General features: G+C 45.1%; 1 protein-coding gene across 1 annotated transcript; it reads left to right on the top strand.

Annotated features, from left to right (window-relative positions):
* The first annotated feature begins 49 nt into the window (after positions 1-49).
* COPA (COPI coat complex subunit alpha) lies at positions 50-20,562 on the top strand. The gene is made up of 33 exons (XM_084500539.1): positions 50-179; positions 464-577; positions 985-1,058; positions 1,335-1,415; positions 1,700-1,776; positions 2,316-2,425; positions 6,456-6,565; positions 7,085-7,184; positions 7,758-7,893; positions 8,331-8,413; positions 8,524-8,674; positions 9,048-9,114; positions 9,221-9,296; positions 11,380-11,462; positions 12,434-12,573; positions 13,480-13,565; positions 14,004-14,142; positions 14,482-14,644; positions 14,750-14,896; positions 15,189-15,378; positions 15,495-15,590; positions 15,959-16,047; positions 16,282-16,405; positions 16,706-16,795; positions 16,880-16,989; positions 17,194-17,271; positions 17,482-17,550; positions 17,771-17,907; positions 18,483-18,669; positions 18,757-18,867; positions 19,088-19,249; positions 19,350-19,544; positions 19,852-20,562. The coding sequence occupies exons 1-33, from the start codon at positions 140-142 to the stop codon at positions 19,909-19,911; spliced, it is 3,675 nt and encodes a 1,224-aa protein (XP_084356665.1). The 5' UTR covers positions 50-139; the 3' UTR covers positions 19,912-20,562.
* Positions 20,563-20,601: the final 39 nt, after the last annotated feature.

Genomic DNA, 20,601 nt, shown 5'->3' with positions numbered 1-20,601 from the left:
GCGCGGCCGGAAGCCGCTCTATGCCGCCTGGAGGACTGCGTCTCGTTGGTCGGCGGGGCGGAAGCGGAAGCCGAGGCCGCTTCCGGGACGCCGACGTGGAGGGGTCGGGGCGGAGGAGGCGGCCGGTGGAGGGGGCGCGATGCTGACCAAGTTCGAGACCAAATCGGCCCGGGTGAAAGGTGGCGGCCGGGGGGGCTCGGGGGACCCAGAGGGGGTCTGGGAGTCATGGGTCTGGGTCGCGCGGGGAGCTCCGGGGATCCTCTTGGGGGTCCTGGGGGGGGAGGTTGTGAGGGGAGTCCCGGGGGGCTCCTGAGGGGGGCTCCTGGGCCTGCTTGGGGGTCCTGAGGGGAGTCCTAAAGGGGGGCTTCTGGGGTTGGGGGCGGTCCCGAGGGGGCTCCTGGGGGTGTGCTGGGTGCCCTGTCACGGTCTGGTCCCTTCATCCCTTCCCTCCGTGCCTCGGCAGGGCTCAGCTTCCACCCGAAGCGCCCCTGGATCCTCACCAGCCTGCACAATGGCGTCATCCAGCTGTGGGACTATCGGATGTGCACCCTCATCGACAAGTTCGACGAGCACGACGGTCAGTGGGGGGTGAGGGGGGCGGTGTGCGGGGCAGGAGCAGGGCTGAGCAGCTCTGTGGAGCTGCAGGCGGTGGGTGTCATACCCTGCGGCCAGCTCAGTGCTTTCTGAGCACTGCTTTCACACAAATAAAGGGGGGCAGTGTTTGTTTCTGGTGCAAAAATAAATTTGTAGGTGTAAGTGCAAAGGGTTTGGGTGCTTTGCAACGTTTTTCTGTAAGCATGCCGATGAAAAGGAAGGCATTTAGGAGTGGGATACCATCCTCTAAGGTGGTTTCTTGTTGCTTTGAACCTTTTAATTTCTCTGTAGTAAAAAATGTAATGGGGAGTGCACAATTTCCTCTTTGTAGGATGTAAGGGACTGTTCCAGCTTGTACTGCCTTGTCCAACCTTCTCTTCCTATTCATAGGACCCGTTCGAGGGATTGATTTCCACAAACAGCAGCCCCTGTTTGTTTCTGGAGGTGATGACTATAAAATAAAGGTAATCTTTTACTCCTTTTACAGTTTTTCTCTAAAAGGCATTGTCTGGGGTGGGAATTTTTCAGGAAATATGGTTCTGCTGTTTCAGAGGAATGAGTGGTAATTGCAGCAAATTGAAGACTTCTTATGGCTTGCATTAGAAATATCTTAAACTGGAAGAGGGGGAGGCTTGTAGGTGACCTAGAAGACTAAAATCTTTAGCCTATTGTGAGAAAGCACAAAGAAATCCAGCTGGATGGGGCACGTACCCTCATTGTGCTTCTTTTGTGTTGCTCAGGTGTGGAATTACAAACTGCGCCGCTGCCTTTTCACTCTGCTGGGACACCTGGATTACATCCGCACCACCTTCTTCCACCACGTAAGCTCCTCTAATACTCACCCTGATGTGTGCCTGTGTTCCTCCTGCATGAGTGGAAATCTCTTTTCCTTCCTTGGATGGGAATCTTTGCTAAGGAAGCTCTGCTAAAGCAAAAAGTACAGACGTGGTCCTTTTTAGAGGTGTAAGATGCATAAATTCTGCCCCTAGATCTTTAGTAAAATAAAATAAAATGAGGATAATTTTCGGTGGCAACTGAAAAACACTGGAGGGAGGGAATGTGGGCGTGTGTATTATTTCAGATGCAACCTACTTTGTCTTTTTAGGAATATCCGTGGATTTTGAGTGCTTCTGATGATCAGACCATTCGAGTTTGGAACTGGCAGTCCAGAACTTGCGTCTGGTAAAAGCAGTGGATGCTTTAAAAATAACTGTAGGGCTTGGGTGCGAGCTATCCTCATTTGTTGTTTTCAAGTGGAAGATGATACTGATATTTCAAACTGTACATTGTTGAAAGACCAGAACTGACAAAAAAAACAAACAAACAAACAAACAAAAAAAAAAAACACAAAAAAAAACACAAACAGACTAGTAATGAAGATTTCTGTCAGTTATGACTTTTGCTCACTTATATTGATCCTACTTAAGCACGTTTGTAATTTCCTGTGTTGGTTGGTTGAACGTTTTTTGAAGTTAAAAGATGCAGCAGTGTTGATACCTATGAAGTTACTGTTATCAGCAAACCAGCCCGTGAATATTCTTATTGAGAACAGCTGTGTTCAGCAGCTGTGATAATTCTTGAAGAGAATTTCCCTTCCAAGTATTATCAACCATATTCCTCTTTGTCCTTTCTGAGACTGAGCTCGTTGCTGTTGGTGCAAATCAGAGCGTGTGCTAATATACTTTATGTTTAAATGGCGTTTTCTGTCCTTTTTGTTGTAGTGTGCTGACAGGACACAACCACTATGTGATGTGTGCCCAGTTTCACCCCTCTGAGGACCTGGTAGTGTCAGCCAGCTTGGATCAGACTGTGCGCGTTTGGGATATTTCTGGTGAGCTGCCCAGATCAAGGGGGTGTCCGGTGGCAAAGCCCACTTCAAAACTGCAATTGCTGAAAGCCAAACGAGGCAGGAAAAAAGTTGGTTCTGATCTGAGAGCAGAAAGAGTAGCCTGTCAGCTCTGGGAGCCTCAGGAAGAACGTTAGAGGTTTGGCAGGGGTCTAGTCCCCTCATTTTTCAAGAAGCTGTAGATTGTTGGCTGAAAGGGACTTCTGGGGCTCATCTAGTCCAACTTTATGCTTGAAGCAGCCTTCTACAACAGTAGATGTCAGCTTTAGGTTTGTGCAGCCCCAAAAAACTCTTTAAGAGTTGGATTTTATAGTCAACATAGGTAACAAGTATTGCTGTCAAAATGGACACAGTGCTGTCAGCTGATCAGCTTTGCCAACGTGCAAGACCTGTAGGAAAATTCTAAAACTTTCTGGGTCACCTTTATCTCTTTCAAAATCTGTTGGAGGCAGCAGTAAGTCATTTGTTCAGAGATAAAGATAAAAAGGCCTCTCTGCTCATTGCGCAATGGGCAGGGGATCTTTTTGGTGGTTTAATTGTGGATCATGACAGGAAGATACCATTAGGAATTTGTTCATCGTCCAGTCTGCTTGTCTTTTATAAAGCAAGGCGTGGCCTGGGGATCAGAGCAGGAGTTGCAAGTCAGAAGTCCAAAGTCCTTTGCTGATATCTTAGCTGTTTCTGAGGTTATGCCTAAGGCCATGAGGTGATTCAATGGAATCACGTAGGATCCATAAATGAAAAGCTAAAAGCCAAGAAAATAGGTGGAGAAGGGACTGGGGGGAGGCAGTACTGGTGGTGTCACAGCTTAAACTATTCTAGAGGCAGACCATGGCCCTGCCACTCTCGCCATTGCAGTTTTGGTTGGGCATGCTGCATTATTTGTAGTACACGCTCAGACACAGCCAGCTGTGTCAACAGTAGGGGCTGGGGACAGGATATCCTGGTTATTTAAAACCTGTCCCCCTCTCCGTACTGCCAGCACGGGGAGTTTAACAGCTATTCTGCTAGGAAGCGTTGCTGCTGCATTCACCCACAAACGCTCTCTCTCAGCAGAGTTCCAGCTGCCAAATTGGTTTGGAGATGGTACAGGGCTTTTTTTTTTTTTTTTCTCTCAGTTGATATGTGATGAGGGGTTTTAGAGACATGCTGAATTATTGACTCAGCTGTCGCTCCAGTCAGACACGACACTGCAGGAATATTAGTGTGTGGAGAAAGACACGGGCAGATGTTAAACAGATTGAAAATAGTACTTTTTTTTTTTTTTTCCTCCCCCCAAAAAGTTTTTTCCCCAGAATGACTTCTGTCCTCAGCAGGACTCTGTTCTGGCTCTAGCAGCCTGCTGGAAATGGTTATTTCCACATTTTGTCTGATTCCTGTTATCCATATAATCCTAATCAGAGAGAGCATCATGTGATGTTGAGCTTTAACTCCATTTCTGAGTGCTGCTTATAACTTGCAGCTTCTGCTGACATCAGTGGGATTATTTTTCATCAGGCTTTGGGGTTTTTAGTACTGGCTCTTTGATGCCCCCAGTTAAATGAATTTAAAGGTCGTATTCCACATTCTTCCTCCCAAAACTCAGCTTTGATAGCAGCTGTGGCAGAGTGTGAGGGATGAGGAGCATGACCCAGACCAGACCAGGGTGAAGACTGACTTGTAGTTCTGAACTCCCACAAATTCACTGTTCTTTGGTTTGAAACCTGCTGATAAATGACCTTCAATGTAAAACAAATAAGGTGGAGGTGGAAGGGTCTATTTTCTGCTAATCTGCTGAGAGAGAGTGTGAATGCAGTCAGAATAAGCTTGTTTGTATATTAAAATGCATGAACATTTGTACTGTACTGTTCACCTGTGCTGTGGAATGAAATCATTGCTCATGTGGCTGATATTAACCTACAAAATCTACAAAATAATCTGTTTTTCTTTCTCTTGTTTCTTTTTAAGTATTAACCAGTGAGGAGGATGCTAGTGGTCTTACTCTGATCGGAGTGCTTTCTGTCTGCGCTTTAACACCACGCACCAACTCCTGTTTAACCTTCCTCTTGGTTGGCAAATAACTGATGCCTGTCTCTTGGCAAAAAATGCCCTTGTTCTGTCAGGACTCCGTTTAGTCGATCTGGGTGACGTGCTAGAGGATCACCTCAGGGTTTGGGCTGGTGCTGCTGGGACTGGGAGGATCTCTGCTGAAAGTCCCCAGATGGCACCTGTAGACCTGGAGTGCCTCTCCTTGAGCACCACCTTACGTGCATTTGTGGTGATGGCTGGCGAAACCTTTGGTACAACTTCAGCCCCCACTTCACTTCTCTGCTCGTCCACTGAATGTGTGTGGATTGGAGGGGCCAGAATGAACCTAAGCCCAGCAAGGGTGTAGTCAGTACCCAAGAGCCCTCTTTAGTTTCCACCTTGGGTGGGTTACTGACCTCAGGTATAAGGCCTGAATTGCGAGGAAGATGATAGAAGAAAAGAATTTGTAAAGGGCCATCTGTCTGTAGGTCAGTGCTGTCCCTAACACATCAGCCATGTGTTCCAGAAATTGGGTGTCAGTAGTGTCCTGATGCTTCCCTGATCTCTTTCTCCTTTTCTCCTAACTTACAACGTGTAATTCACCAGTAGTATGTTGCCCCTTTTCCTCTGGTTGTTCTAATACCTGCTCTTCTGAGTGCTATTGTGCATGTCCATCTGAGTCTGCTCTTCAGGTTTTTTTTTGTTCTTCTAAACAGCTGTCCTTAGAGTGCCTAATATCTGCCTTTCTGCTACAAGTCCCCTCTCTGTCCCTGCTCCCTCCCCAGAGCAACACAGGAAGCTGCTGTGTTCTGTGAGTGTTCAGCCTTTCCTTAGATTTGTGCAGTTATGCCAGAAATTTTCCACTTGTGTTCCAGTCCTGTTTCACTGGCTTGTCAAAGGCTCAAGTATTTTCTCTTCTGAAAATCCTACGTTTCTTCACTCGCCTTCTCTGGGTTATATATGTTTTATTCCTCCTTTCTGGGGTGGTTTGTGCCGGCTTTGTAGAAGTTTCCACTCAGCCATTCATGTTCATCATCGTTACTCGGACCATCTGTGTGTGCACCTCCCTCAGTGTGCTGAGCGTTCGTGCTGTGCTGCAAGGCGCTGCTTGTCGTGGTCATTTCATCAGCCTAACTTCACAGAAGGGTTTGTTGAGAGGTTGAGCTGCTAATCTATGAGGAGTGTGGGAATCAGAATTGCAATTAGAAAATAATTTTTGCCTTCTGTATCGTTTATTCTCTTCTTGTACTTCCCTCTCTGTTGGTCTCCATAGCAGTGCAATTCTGCATTTATCCTAGACAGATTTTTCTTACTCTATAAGCTCCATGGTAGCTTTTTGAGGCCAAGTACTTTTGAATCTAAAAGGGTATTTTCTAAGTTTTGTTTTAGCGTTTTATGTACAGTCTTTCACTGTGCACTGGCAGATGAGAGGCTCTTTTCATTTCTTTCCATACGGTGTTACGTTGCATTCAAGGAATGGCTTGAAGTAGGTCTCTTTTAATATGGAAAACTTAATGTTCTTCAGAATCAAGAACAGGCTTTTTTTGCTATAGTTTTAGCTCCCCAAAATATCCTGTGCCCAGGCAGACTGATGACCTCAGGATTATGGATTTGGGCAGAGTGGCATGGTTGAAAAGTCTCCCGAAAGCTGCAAGCTCAATTCAGTGAAGGAGGAATGAGAGGAAGAGAAATCAGAATGCCTCAGTCCTTTGCTGAAGTGCCACTGTCTGTGTCCCAGTGAGCTGAGGTGATCCTTTGAGTGGTGTACTGCATTGCAGACTTACCTTTTTGGTATGTCTAATCTGAGCTGGTGCTTTTGGAGGAAGTGGAAGGGAGTCCTGGATATTTCTCACCCTCTTTCACTCTTCCAAGTTCTCACTTTCCACCTGAAGATGTATATAAACAACGTGGGATAGCACTCAACTTGTTTCTGGATAAGGAACGTTGCTTTGATCAACATAATTTTTGCTTCCTCCACCCTATTTCTCCTTCCCCTTTGTCCTTCAAGGCCTAAGGAAGAAGAACCTGTCCCCTGGAGCTGTGGAATCGGATGTCAGGGGAATAACAGGGGTGGATTTGTTTGGGACAACAGATGCAGTTGTGAAGCACGTTCTTGAGGTACAGTGTCAGTGTGTGTGCTCTACAACCTTTTCAAATTTGTGTAATGAAATCCTTGTGACCCAAATGACTCTCTTAAATACCAGAAAAATAACAGATGAAAAAGAGTTAAAATACCAGCCTCAGCTCAGTGGAGTTATGTGCTCCAAGAATTTTGTAAATTGAAATCTGGAGATGTTTGCACTGAAACCTAATGAGTACCGTTCTCTCTGTATGGCTAAAAGCTCCATTAAATAGCAGACATTATTATTGCCTTGTGTTACTGGAAGCAGCATTCTGTAATGGCTTGTTAAAGCTGGGAAGTGGTGCCTGCTCTGCTGGTGAAGGATGGTATCTGCAAAGCTCATTACCGTGGGCAAAGTCTGTCTAAGCATTTGGTATGAGCAGCATGGCATACAGAAAATAGCGAGAGCTGCATCTTGGCAAGCCTGTCTGCAGTCTTGTCACTTCATTTTTCCTTTGCTCATTACATTCAGTCAGTAACCTGCTTCAAGTGACTGTTTTCTTTTTGCCTTGTAGGGCCACGATCGTGGGGTGAACTGGGCTGCCTTCCATCCCACAATGCCGCTTATTGTGTCAGGAGCTGATGATCGACAAGTGAAGATCTGGCGGATGAATGGTAAGTGGATTCTCGAGGGGGAACCCTTGGGAAGAAGGGTGTAAAGAATTGAAATTTGTTTGAACATTTGTAGGCTGAACCTGAAGGTAATTTACATTTTGCAAGCATGTATGTAGGATGCAGTGGTAAATAATCCCAAACAGCATTGGCTTTTGCAATCTGAAGAGGGCTCAGTTCCCTGGCACACACTTCTAGCTTCTTTTGATTTGCATGCACTTCTGAGCAGAGGTTTGTAGGAACAGAAAAGTTTTTTGATTATGTGCCAATGAAATAAGAAAGGGAGATGATTCTAGAGTGAGAAGCACTTCACCAGGAATGGATGCCCTTTTGCCAGCTCAGTCCAGCTAAGCTATATAAAATTCTTTGCACCTTTTTGGAAATCTGGTTTATCTGTTTCTCAGGAAAATCCAACAACTATGCTAGCAGTTAAACGTCACAAAAATAAATTGCAGGGAATGGTTTAGTAATAGCCTGATAGAGCCCACTTCATTAAGGTGTTTGCTACATTTCTCATGTGGAATAGCTTAACCCATTTAAGCATTATTTTCTGCTTTCTTTTCCACTTCTGGTTAGAATCCAAGGCCTGGGAGGTTGACACTTGCCGAGGACATTACAACAATGTCTCGTGTGCTGTCTTCCACCCCCGACAGGAACTGATCCTCAGCAATTCAGAAGACAAAAGCATCCGTGTCTGGGATATGTCGAAACGGTTAGTGCGTGTCAGACGTCCGCCTCAACCTTATTGTGGAAGCTCTTACACATGGGAGAGGCCTACAGTTATTATCAGAGAAACTAAATACCAGAACTTGTTAAAAACATTAGTTCTAGCGTTTGATAATTACTGAGAAATAAATGTTTTTCATATTTGCTGTCCCTTTGAGACGCACGTTATGGGCAAGGCTTATAATTGTCTGAAGGCAAGTGGAAGAAGACTGACTTGTCTAGTGAAGTTGCTGCTGCAAATATTTTAAATGAGACTGTATTATTTGACAGAAGGTTATGAATACAGTGTTTTGAACTGTGTGATCTCCTCATGCTGAATGCTAGAGATCAGTCTGAAGTTTGGGATCTTTATTTGGGGACCTGGAGCATACAGCAGAGTTTCCATTTTGTTTACATTCCTTATTTCTTATGTTGCATGTTTAGCACGGGTGTTCAGACCTTTCGCCGTGATCACGATCGCTTTTGGGTGTTGGCAGCTCATCCCAACCTCAACCTCTTTGCTGCAGGTAAAAAACAAAACAAAAAAAAGCATTGAAGGGCTTGGGCTTGGTATCTCCATAATAAGAAAACCCACAGGATTTAATTCAGGTCTGAATTCTTGTATGCCTTTTCCCAGGCCATGACGGTGGCATGATTGTATTCAAATTGGAGCGTGAGCGGCCTGCTTATGCTGTGCACGGGAACATGCTGTATTACGTGAAGGACCGTTTCCTCCGCCAGCTTGATTTTAACAGTTCCAAAGATGTTGCTGTCATGCAGCTGCGAAGGTAAGAGATGAGTGCTTAGCATATTATGAAAGGCATTGCTAGTATCTTTAATCCCTTGTTAGTTCCTCGCTTACAGATAGGTCAGATTGTCACATTCTGCATAGATGTAACTTTTTTTGTGTAACTGGCTTTAAGTTTGCAGTAATTCAGACTGAAATGCCAGCTTTTGTTTATAAAATGCTGGTGTTCTTACAGTGTTTCCAGGTGGTTCGGGAAATTCATCAAAACAGCTTTTTTTTGGCACTCTGTTTATTAAAAAAAAACAAAACAAAACAAAACAAAAAACAAAACAAACAAAAAAAAACCATGAAGATGACTGTTAGAAATAATCTTGTTTCACTGTAACTTTCTTTTATTTATGACTTCTCTTCAGCGGTTCCAAGTTCCCTGTGTTCAACATGTCGTACAACCCAGCTGAGAACGCTGTCCTTCTCTGCACAGTAAGTCAAGTTTTGCTATGTAACGTGCTAAAGAACATTTCACGAAGCTGTGAATGGCTGTTCTCTGAAATCCTACCTTGAAAATTTTCCTCCCGTCTTCGTGCAGAGAGCCAGCAACTTGGAGAACAGTACTTATGATCTATACACCATTCCCAAGGATGCAGATTCCCAAAATCCGGATGGTAGGCACTTTCTTATTTCACATTATTCCTCTGAGTGTTTGTTGTTGTATAGCTGTCTCCTCCTCCTCCTCTCTCCAACTGTGTGTGTATTATATATAAGAAAAGCTTCATTTTTGTAAGCCTCCCATTGGATTTTTTTTTCTTCATGTTTCCCAATGTCCCTGCAGCACACATCATTTGGCAGGCTTCCTGCTTACTATATCACACAACACTGACTTGAAAAATTCATGTTCATCCCAAACTTTTACTGCTACAAATATATATTTTATAATTTTGTTATTAGTAACTTTCCATTTTCCCTTTCAACGCAGCAGGCAGCATTCCTGGCTTGTCAACAGAGATGGATTTTAACCAGATATGTTTTGTTCGAAGAGGTTTTATACTCTGAAAAGTGGCTGTAAAAGTGACAGTGCCAGGGTGCCAGTGCTCATTCTTCCTCTCGGCAAATTCCAGATCAGTTTTGTGCAATTTACAAGTCAAAACATGATTTAGGAAAAGAAAAAAATTCTTTCTCCTAACTGTGAATTCCATTTGGGATCTGAAACTCCAGCTGGTTTCTCCTGCCTCTGTCGTCATGGCAGTAAAGATTTCGAAATGAGTGGGAGTGATGAATGTGTTAGACTGGAATCCAGCTCACTTGTTCTCACATCTATTGATTTCTGCAGATCTAATGAAGGGAACGTTTCTTTGCTGAGTACAGTCAGCAGGTATATTTGGAGAGAGAGAGAAAGGGAGCTTTTTGGTAACTTTATATAGATGAAATGCTACCGAGGATATTATAAATATTAATTTTGACTGAGTCATTCAAAGCTGACTTGTCTGGGGACACCTGGCTTGTCACCCTTTTAGAAAGAAAAGGGTTTATTCCAGAAGAGGTTTTATCCTATTCTGGAGAAGGTGTCAAGGCCTCATGAAAACTAAGCACCTTTAATGTGTTTTCAAGAACAGCACGTAATTCTACTAGCTGATAAATATTTTCTTTAACAAACTGCTGTGTATGCAGAATTCTCATGATTTCTCTGGTCTGTAATGTAGATATTTAACACGTGCATTGGATTTTTCATCCTTGTGCCCTTCAGTTTATTTACCTGACCTACAAGGGAAGCTAAACTTCCTTATCACCCTTTAATAATCTTTTAGGTAAAATAAATACATCAGTCGTTTTCTGAGTGAGGCACAGCCACTGTTAAAGATTTAAAGCCAGTAAAAATACTGCTTTGTGGTGATTCAGAAAAACAGGTGAAGTTGCCATCAGAAAACCCTAAGCAGAGCTGGAAATTGAATTTAGACCAGTCTTTCTTGTGTAGGGTAGTAACTGAGAGCTGGGGCAGTCAGGTTTAAGTCATTTGTTCGGCTGTAGATCTGCCACAAACAGTACTGTGCTTTTAAAAGAGTCCCAAGTCTTGTGGGTGGGTCTGCAAAAACATTTGTGTTGAGCACCAGGAGGACCAGAGAGAAAGGGGATTGGGAACTAAAGAAGGAGAAATTTTGTTTTACCAAAACAGTAGCAACACTCACCTCGCTTGTTTGTTCCCTTCTCCTGTTTCAAAACCTTCCCTGCATCTGAAAAATCCTGCGGCATGGTTCTTTATGTGTGTCTGACACGCAGAGCGCTGTGTTTGTATTAGCATTTTAAAACTGAGAGAACAGCTGCGTGCTGCTCAGAGTGCAGCCTTTCTCCTCCAGCTCGTTATGTCAGTTTGCAGGGGGGAGAGGGAGGGGGGCTTACATTGAAGCCGGGACCCTCGCTGCTCGGTTTGTTTGGCCAGCAAGGCTCTGCTCGTTAGCTTGACAGACTGTGCTGTCGCCCAGGATGGCCCGCTTCAGCGCCAAGCAGTGGCGTTGGCGGTACAGACAGCCACTTGTCTTGTGCCTTGGCTGGAGAGAAGGGCTGGCGCTGGCCACGCTGTGATCTGAAAGGACATTGGGGGAGGAAATGAGTCTTGCGAATAGCCTCAGGTTAAACATGAATTAGTAGGAAGCAGCTACAACAGCCAAGATGGGATCAAACAAGACTGACTAATGTGTTGCCATAAGAGCCTGCCAGAGGTTTTATTCACTGCCTGCGTCTTTCTCTCCCTAGCCCCTGAAGGGAAACGTTCCTCCGGGCTAACAGCTGTGTGGGTAGCTCGTAACCGCTTTGCAGTCCTGGATCGAATGCACTCGGTAAGGGGACAGGCTTAATAGGGTCATCTTTTTAACGGGGTATATTGTCATTTGGAAACATGCAAATGGAATAGTGGGAGATTGGGTTAACAGAATTATTGGAGATCCACATAGACTGGCCAGGCATTCTCAATAGAAAGTGAGCTGCAGATACACATGAAGAAGTATAATACAATGAAAATGTATTGAGCTGAAATATTATTTAACTTACGGTAAATGCTGTCTCAGTTGCTGGAAGCTTGCTACTGTAGGTGAGCTCAGAAATGACAGCTGACCAGAACAGGGCTGTGAAGCCACCCGGGTTGCTTTCATAGCATGCAAGTAATGAGAAAATGCTGAAAAAGCAGGTTAGTTTTTATAAAGGTCTTTGATCTCACTTGTGGAGTGAAATAGGAGAAAGAAAGGGGAAAGTAAGTCATGGAAAGTTCTTCCCGCTTCAGTTTACTTGGCAGAAAGGGAAATAAGTCTTACGCTTTGCCCAATGCAGAATATTTATCTATTTATTTTGTATCTGATTCAGTATTTTTTTTTGCCTAGTATATTAAAGCTTCTTCTAAGTGTTTTGTTACTCCTCTCTGCCTTCCCTTCCTCTCTTTGCATTTCTCCCTTTTCAACTTCCTCATCTCCTTTATTTACCCTGTGTTCGCCCACCCTCCTTCCCTTCATATTTACTTTGTTCATATGCTCAATGTAGAGAGCACTTGAAAATTATATGAGCTAGCTTACAACAACAGCAGTGGGGCTAAAGGGAAAGCTCACACTCCTGTGTCTGTGCCCTGGTAAACTTAAGTTGTTGGATTTTCCAGAAGGATAATGTCTGATCCTGTCTTGTGAAAGGCTTTGTATTTAATTTGGGCTCTTGAGGTTCAGCTATACAAAAATTCTGAGCTAAAACGATCCTAAATTTCTTTGTATATTCTATCTGACTGCCCTGTGTTGCTGTGTTTTGTTTTCCTCTCATCAAATGGCAGATCCTAATCAAAAACTTGAAGAATGAGATCACGAAGAAGGTGCAGGTGCCGAACTGTGATGAGATTTTCTATGCTGGCACAGGGAACCTGTTACTGAGAGATGCAGACTCCATCACCCTCTTTGACGTGCAGCAGAAGCGGTAAGATCCAGTCTGCTGGGGGAAGTTTTAATATTGTAATCCTGTTGGCGTGTGCCCTCTAGGGACAAGTAATAGCTATTAATGCACTCCAGAATTCAGCATCAGCTGCAGGCTGCGTCAGACTGATCCAAACCACGGCTAACAACTGTTAGGGAGAGCAGAGTGTAAACATAGCCAAGGTGCAGTTTATGCTGCAGGCATTGTGCCATTGATCACAGGGAGATGTGTGCCATATCCTTATAAATTCTGACTACAGAATCGGGTACTATAAAAGTGGAAAGAAATCAAAAACCCCATACTCAGTCGAGCTAAGCTTGCCTGATGCCTTGTCCCTTAGGTTTTATATCTGTTCAAAATGCTCTTAAATTGGAACGTTATAGCACGTTGGTACTGGTTATGTGTTGCTAGCCACAAAGAAAGACAAGTAGCTGGTGCTCTTGGCCATCATTGTCAGCTTGAGAAGGTTCTGGATTAGCAGCAGATAAATGCAGTGTGTCTTGATCGCTTATGTCCCAGAATTTGTCTGGAGTTTCTTTTCCTTATCTCTGTGTCTTTGCCTTTCTAGTATTGTTGGGAAAGTTACGGATAAATTTATTAAAGCAAACGTTACCTGTAAATACCTTATTTCCTTTGTTTTATTAAAACCATCTTTAATCATCTCCATATTTTTCAAGTCAGTTGTCACCCCAAATGTGTTTGTTATTGCACAGGCATGGAGAAAGCTTTGTTTTGTTGAACTAGAGAGACAATGAATTTTGTTGCATGATTTTGTAGCTTCAGAAATGCATAAAGAGGATTCAGAGCAGCTGCAAATTGGGCTTGGTGTATTGGAGACTGGTAGCTGATAATAGAGCTTGCTGTGGAGGCAGATTGTTCAACTCTAACGTCAGTGCTGTCCTTTTCCAGGACTCTGGCCTCGGTGAAGATCTCCAAGGTGAAATACGTCATCTGGTCGGCTGACATGTCCCACGTAGCTCTGCTGGCCAAGCATGGTAAGCAGGGGCGGCTGCAGTGTTTCACCTGGATCCTAATGCATGCCAGGTCCCACCTTAGCTGGGAGCATGTTCCTGTGTTCATGATCTGCTAGAGTAACTGCTCAGTGCTGTGTCTAGTGGTGAAGGTGCAGCTGCAGACGGATTCACAGTGCGAGCCCTGCTGCTTTTTCTCTTCAGCAAAACCTTTTTGCAAGCTTATAGAACAGATGATTTGCTATATTCCTCAAAAAGGATCAGCTATTCCGTCTTAAAAAAAAAAAAAAAAAAAAAAAAGCAAATGGTGACAATTTTGTTGTGGTTACTATCATCTCCTTAATGTCCAAATCTGAATATGGTCCCTATTTCTGGGACTGTGGAAGAGAGAAGCTTTAAGTCAGAGTCAGATATTTAAGAGCAGAGTTACCTGATCCTCCTCCTTTGTGCTTTTGTCTCCAGCCATCATGATCTGCAACAGAAAGCTGGAATCCCTGTGTAACATCCACGAAAACATCCGTGTCAAGAGCGGTGCCTGGGATGAAAGTGGTGTTTTCATCTATACCACCAGCAACCACATCAAATACGCTGTCACCACAGGGTAAGTCTGAGAGTCAAACAGAGTCCTTGAACTGGCTGGCCTTGTGCAGACTACCAGTGTTTTTTTTTTTTGTTGTTTGTTTGGCAGATGCCAAAGTTAGTGCTGGTGCAACTCCACTTTTACAGTACGGATGGTCCCCAGGACAGTTAGAGCTAAATAGATGCTCCTGGCTCATGTTTGGTTGCTTACCCTATGCATTGGTGTTTTATTGCTGGCTTGGGTGTCTGCTCTATTCGTCTGACTGGGGCTTGAGGGCTAAAACAGCATAGTGAGCCTCCTTTGTGGTAGGGGATGTGGCCATACAGACATGGTGTGAACATGTGCTGTGTGTTGGCATAGGGATCATGGAATCATCCGCACCCTGGACCTTCCTATCTATGTTACCCGTGTGAAGGGGAACAACGTGTACTGCCTGGACAGAGAATGCCGCCCCAGGGTCCTCACCATTGATCCCACAGAGTTCAAATTCAAGCTGGCATTGATTAACAGAAAGTATGATGAGGTGAGGCATGAGAAACTCTGCGCTATTTCTTGGCCGTGGCCTGAGTGTTCAAGAACGTTCCTTGTGAGTGGTGTCAGCTTCACTGCCTGGGCCTTTTCTTTGCAGGTGCTGCACATGGTGAGGAATGCTAAGCTTGTGGGCCAGTCCATCATTGCCTACCTGCAGAAAAAGGGCTACCCTGAGGTGGCCCTGCACTTTGTCAAAGACGAGAAGACCCGTTTCAGCCTGGCACTGGAGTGTGGCAACATTGAGGTGAGGTGGCAGATGGTGTTGGGAGAAGGGCATGTCTTTTGGGTCGTCACTTTGGGGATGATAGCTGCCCTACTAAAGTGTGTGCGGGCCCTTGTGGAGGCATGATTTAGTGCAGCGAACTTTGTAATCTCCAGCTTTTCATCAGGGTCGTTATCAACAGAAGCCTGTAGAGAAAACTGCTTCTGTAAACCCTCATAGTATTTTTGGTGGGGCAGAGAATCAAGCTCAAGCCTTGGGTGTTGAGCATTTCTTTTCAGATCTGACCTTGTAACCGCATCAATTGTCTTGTTAGATTGCTCTGGAAGCAGCAAAGGCTCTGGATGACAAGAATTGCTGGGAGAAACTGGGAGAAGTGGCATTACTGCAGGGAAATCATCAGATTGTGGAGATGTGCTACCAGCGCACCAAGAACTTTGATAGGCTCTCCTTTCTCTATCTTATCACTGGCAATCTGGAGAAGCTTCGGAAGATGATGAAGATAGGTGAGTGCAGGAGAATTAATTAAGATGTGCTGAGCTCCTAGAGGGAATGAGCAGCATCCCAGAGAAGGACATTTCTCTGACTTCTTCGTGACTTTTTTTTTTCTGTTTCTGTCTAGCTGAGATCCGTAAGGATATGAGTGGCCACTACCAGAATGCCTTGTATCTAGGAGATGTGGCAGAGAGAGTGAGGATCCTGAAGAACTGTGGGCAAAGTGAGTAATGTCAGTCTGATGTGTTTCTCGGGGCTGAGGAGCAGCTGGAGAGGTTTTGGGGGTGAATGGTAATTTCTGAAGAGAGATGAGCATAATCTCTTGCTGAGAGATGGACAGAGAAAGTAATGCAAGAGTCACAATACAATCCAGGAGATGTGAAACAACCTTGGAGCATATTCAGGTGGTCAGTCACTTGCTCACACTAGTCCTAAATCCAGTGATGCCCCTAGAAGTGTAATTTTACACCTTAGTACATGCATGCTGCTAATCTTTCCTTTTGACAGTGTGGTCATGCTTGTTGGTATGAGAGGTTTTCTTTCTGCATAATACAAAGAACACACACTCATGTTTGTTATACTTAATTTCAGAGTCCCTGGCCTATCTCACGGCTGCAACTCATGGTCTGGATGAGGAAGCTGAAAACCTGAAGGAGACCTTTGATCCTGAAAAGGAAACGGTTAGTGACTAATGCTTCAGAACAAGAACCTTACAGTTTTGGGAAGAAGATGGCAGTGGGACACGGTGTTAGTGTGACTGGCATGACAGCCCCTTTCTGAGAGGGAGACACCGTGTTCCTTTTCTGTCACTACTTAACAAAACCTTGAGACTGTGTTACATGGAGGTGGGTAGGTCAAAGAACGGGATTTTCCTTATATGGCCTTTAGCTGTTTTTTTGCTCCTTTCTGCTCAGATTCCAGACATTGATCCCAATGCAAAACTGCTGCAGCCTCCTGCTCCTGTCATGCCTCTGGATACCAACTGGCCATTGCTGACTGTTTCCAAGGGGTTCTTTGAAGGAACAATTGCTAGCAAAGGTATTGTTTTATACTTAGAAGGTCACATTAAGTTGGGATATGCAGAACAGGAGATGTTTGTTCCCATGGCTCCTGATCTGTTGCTGTTAAACCCCAGATTTGCTGTGTGTTACTAGTACGGGCTGGACTGCAGCTTGGTATTTACACCATCCTTGGCAAATCTTCTAAAAATCTTTGTTCTTTTAACACAAGATAGGGTTTGGTAATTGGAGGGGAGAATGCTGGCCTAACTTAATTATTTTCTTAACACCTGTCCAACTCAGAGATGAATAAACAAATAATCCTGTCCTTCTTTTTTAGGCAAAGGGGGTGCCTTAGCTGCTGACATTGATATTGACAATGTTGGCACTGAAGGCTGGGGAGAAGATGCAGAATTGCAGCTGGATGAAGGTGGGTAAATTAAAGAGTGTTTCTTACAGAAGTGAAAATGTGCCTGTGTAGGAGCTCTAACTGTTTTTCCCCCTTCCCATGCAGATGGCTTTGTGGATGCTGGAGAAGGCTTTGGAGAGGAAGGTCTAGGTAAAGGGCAGGAAGAAGGAGGTGGATGGGAAGTTGAAGAAGATTTGGATCTTCCCCCTGAACTGGTAAGGGGCTGTTGAGACGATGATGCTTTTGGGAGACTTCTCACTTTTAGCCCAGTTTTAGTTACTTAGGAAAGCAATGACAAGTCATGGTGGGCTGGGGAGGGGGGAAAAGCATTATGGGCTTCATCAGAGGCTTGGCTACCTCTGATATGATCTGGGTGCTGGAAGCTTGCACGCTAATTGCTGCTCTGTGTCTTCCTCCAGGATGTTCCTGCTGGTCCAGCAGGAGGAGCAGAGGATGGATTCTTTGTGCCACCCACCAAGGGCACCAGCCCAGCTCAGGTAACAGCACACATCTTTGATTTTTCAGCTTTCTGTTTTCTTTCTGTTTTGGTGCTTTTTTCAGGTTTAGACCTTACTAAAATTCATCTGTGATTCATCTGTGAGCACAACACAGAAACTTGTTAAGGGGAATGGGGGGTGATGAGGGTAAGATCAGAAAAATGTGTGCACATGCACAACTCCTCTTGTATGTTTTTTCCCATCTTGTAGGTGTGGTGTAACAATTCACAGCTTCCTGTTGACCACATTCTGGCAGGCTCCTTTGAGACAGCCATGAGAGTAAGTTACACTTGGAATTCGTGGGGGAAAAAATGCCCCCGTCCCAAGTATTTTTATTTCTGATCCAGTCTGAAGCTTTGTTTTGTGTTCTACTGTGAATCATTTTATGCATTGCTTTCTCTGGATGTAAAGTAAGAGGTTCTGTGATCCTAAGTGATGATTGCAGCTTCTGTATGGCCCTGGACAGCTTTTACTCAGCACATCAATGTATTCTTTCCAGCTCCTCCATGACCAGGTAGGAGTAACAAACTTTGGACCCTACAAGCAGCTGTTCCTGCAGACCTATGCCCGTGGCCGTACGACCTACCAAGCCCTGCCATGTCTCCCTACCATGTATGGATACCCACATCGCAACTGGTAAGCAACTGGGTTAGTTCCTCTTCTGTGCTGTTCTCCTGGTGCCATGTACCTCCCTGTGTCTTTCACTCTCTGTTCTGAAGGGAGAAGCCTTCCTGTTTGCTGGATGTTAATAGGAAGTGTGTTCCCTCTTTAGTGGGGTTTTTCTGCTGATGGTTAGATGTTAAGATGTTGAAGAGCTATTTTTATTTTCTTTTTTTTTTGGTGAAAACAGAGTGAGGCAGTCAGGATGTTGTGTTTTCTATCACTAATGCTCTGCCTCTGACAAAGCTAGTCCAAACCTTGGGATGTCTAGAGAAGCACAGATGTGTATTTTTAGTGGTGGCTGGAAACTGCTGTAGAAGAATGAGCCAGATTTTTCTAGTGTGTTAATGAAAAGAGAGCTGGGCATTGAATGTGACAACTAATGGAAGCACAGGTGCCTTTTATGCTAAGCTAATGGCCAAGAAAAACAGCATGGCCCTGGGTCAAAATGTTGCTGATATTTGCAGCTGAGCTGACTGTGTAATGCAGGTGTGTTCTTGCTGGCCCCTGTATTAGTCCTGCTTGCATTCCCATCCCCTCTCTGCCCCCAGGAAAGAAGCTGGCTTGAAGAATGCTCTCCCTGCTGTGGGACTGAAGCTTAATGACCTGATCCAGCGCTTGCAGCTGTGCTACCAGCTCACTACAGCTGGCAAGTTTGAGGAGGCTGTGGAGAAGTTCCGCTCCATCTTGCTCAGTGTGCCCTTGCTGGTGGTGGACAACAAGCAGGAGATTGCTGAGGTGAGGGGCAGCTCTCTTTTGTCCATATTGTCTGCGTGCTTCTGGGGCAGGAGGCCAAATGCTTGACTCCATCTTTCTCTCTCAAAGGCCCAGCAGCTGATAGCCATTTGTCGGGAGTATATTGTAGGACTCTCAATGGAGATTGAGCGGAAGAAGTTGCCTAAGGAGACCCTGGAGCACCAGAAGCGAGTCTGTGAGGTACAGTAACTCTGAATTTCCTCGCTGGGTGCCTGGGAGAAGCCTGTGGGTTTAAAAAAGCATCAGGAATCCTGAATTCTATTTCCTGCCTTCGAAGCAGATGTGGCAGTGATTACCTGGAAGGGGTCGGAGTGTTTCTTGGAGCATTTTCAGGGCATCCAGTTTCTCACGTCCTTGGTAATGATTGTATCCTCACTTTTCCTCCTTGTCCCCGCTGCAGATGGCTGCCTATTTCACCCACTCCAACCTGCAGCCTGTCCACATGATCTTGGTACTGCGCACTGCACTTAACCTGTTCTTCAAACTCAAAAACTTCAAGACAGCTGCTACTTTTGCTCGTCGGCTACTAGAGCTGGGTCCGAAGCCTGAGGTGGCCCAGCAGGTATGTCTGTGAGGTGCATTGCCAGAAATATTTGCTGTGGCAGATCCTATTTGGACTGCTTCCTAGCTGTACCTCTGGTTGATGTGGTTGCTTTTTGCAGACCCGCAAGATCTTGTCAGCATGTGAGAAGAATCCTACTGACACCTACCAGCTTAACTATGACATGCACAACCCCTTTGACATCTGTGCTGCCTCTTACCGACCCATCTATCGTGGCAAGCCCGTGGAGAAGTGTCCCCTTAGTGGAGCCTGCTACTGCCCTGAGTTCCAGGGGCAGATCTGCCGTGTCACAACAGTAAGGGAGTCTCTGTTGCAACCCAGTCTGTGATGTTTTCTGCTAGAGAGGATTCCAGCAGCTTCCCCCTTGTGCTCCCTAACTTGAGTCAGCGTGGGTTTTGGGTCAGTGGCAGGGAACTTGGCATTTGGGGTGGAGCAGTTTGGGAATTGTGAAATACAGCGTAATTAAAAATCCCCTTCAGGGACTGACATTGCAGCGATTGGCAATGTGTGTTCTTCAGAACCATCTAGGCTCTCAAGGCAACATACAGGGTCGGGCTGTTTTGTTACTTTTGAACGTTAATTATCTCCCTTTTATTCCTCAGGTGACAGAGATCGGCAAGGATGTCATTGGGCTGCGGATCAGCCCACTCCAGTTCCGCTAGGGCATGTGCCTATCCCAGGGAGGTGTGGGATCAGAGGGAAATGGTCCCGTTTGACAGTACAGCGTGGAAACTTTCACCTCCCACCATTCCAGCTTCTAGTTATCTCTTCACCTCACCGTAGCTATGCCTGTGCTGTGTCTTAACTGCTCTTCCCCACCCAGGAATGCTGTAGCGCGCCTCTCTGCTGCTTTGAAGTAGGGATCCTCTTTCTAACTTGGAATCCTGTTTTCACATCTGATCCAGCTGATGTGATGTTTTGTGTACCGTAGATTCCAGGCTTTTTTTTCCAGAGGATAAAGTGTGGTTCTTGCTGAGACCTTGGTATAGTAGAGTGCGCTCAATAGAAACTGCTCAAGAGGCAAGGACTGCCTCTCATGTCCTTCAGTGTTGGGCTCCTAAAAGAAGCACTCAAAGATCCTGCTGCAACCTGGGCAGCAGGAGGAGTCAAACCTGGGTCTCAAAAGAGGGTGGCACGATCTGGAACCAGTACCGAGGCAGGGCCTGTCCCTGCTCAGGGCAACCCTGCTGCCCTCAGAAGTGACTGGAGAGCAGCTAGGCAACCAAGTGCTAGTGTTGACTGTTTTGTTGTCCTAGTAGCATTTCTCAACATAATCTGCCTCTAACATGAATAAAGTAAATTGACTGTCTGGATCTTCCTGTTCTGCAGCTTAGTTGTTCTTACTGATTTAC

Source organism: Aythya ferina (genome assembly GCF_964211825.1).
Source record: "Aythya ferina genome assembly, chromosome: 29".
NCBI lineage: Eukaryota > Metazoa > Chordata > Aves > Anseriformes > Anatidae > Aythya > Aythya ferina.
The sequence above is the reverse complement of the archived record's forward strand: the minus strand, read 5'-3'. Positions and strand labels throughout refer to the sequence as shown.

Coding starts and splice junctions, on each gene's coding strand:
- COPA (XM_084500539.1), top strand. CDS start 140: ATGCTGACCAAGTTCGAGACCAAATCGGCCCGGGTGAAAG. Junction 11,463..12,433: donor TCCTGGATCGAATGCACTCG/GTAAGGGGACAG, acceptor ATCAAATGGCAG/ATCCTAATCAAAAACTTGAA. Junction 16,796..16,879: donor AGAATTGCAGCTGGATGAAG/GTGGGTAAATTA, acceptor CTTCCCATGCAG/ATGGCTTTGTGGATGCTGGA.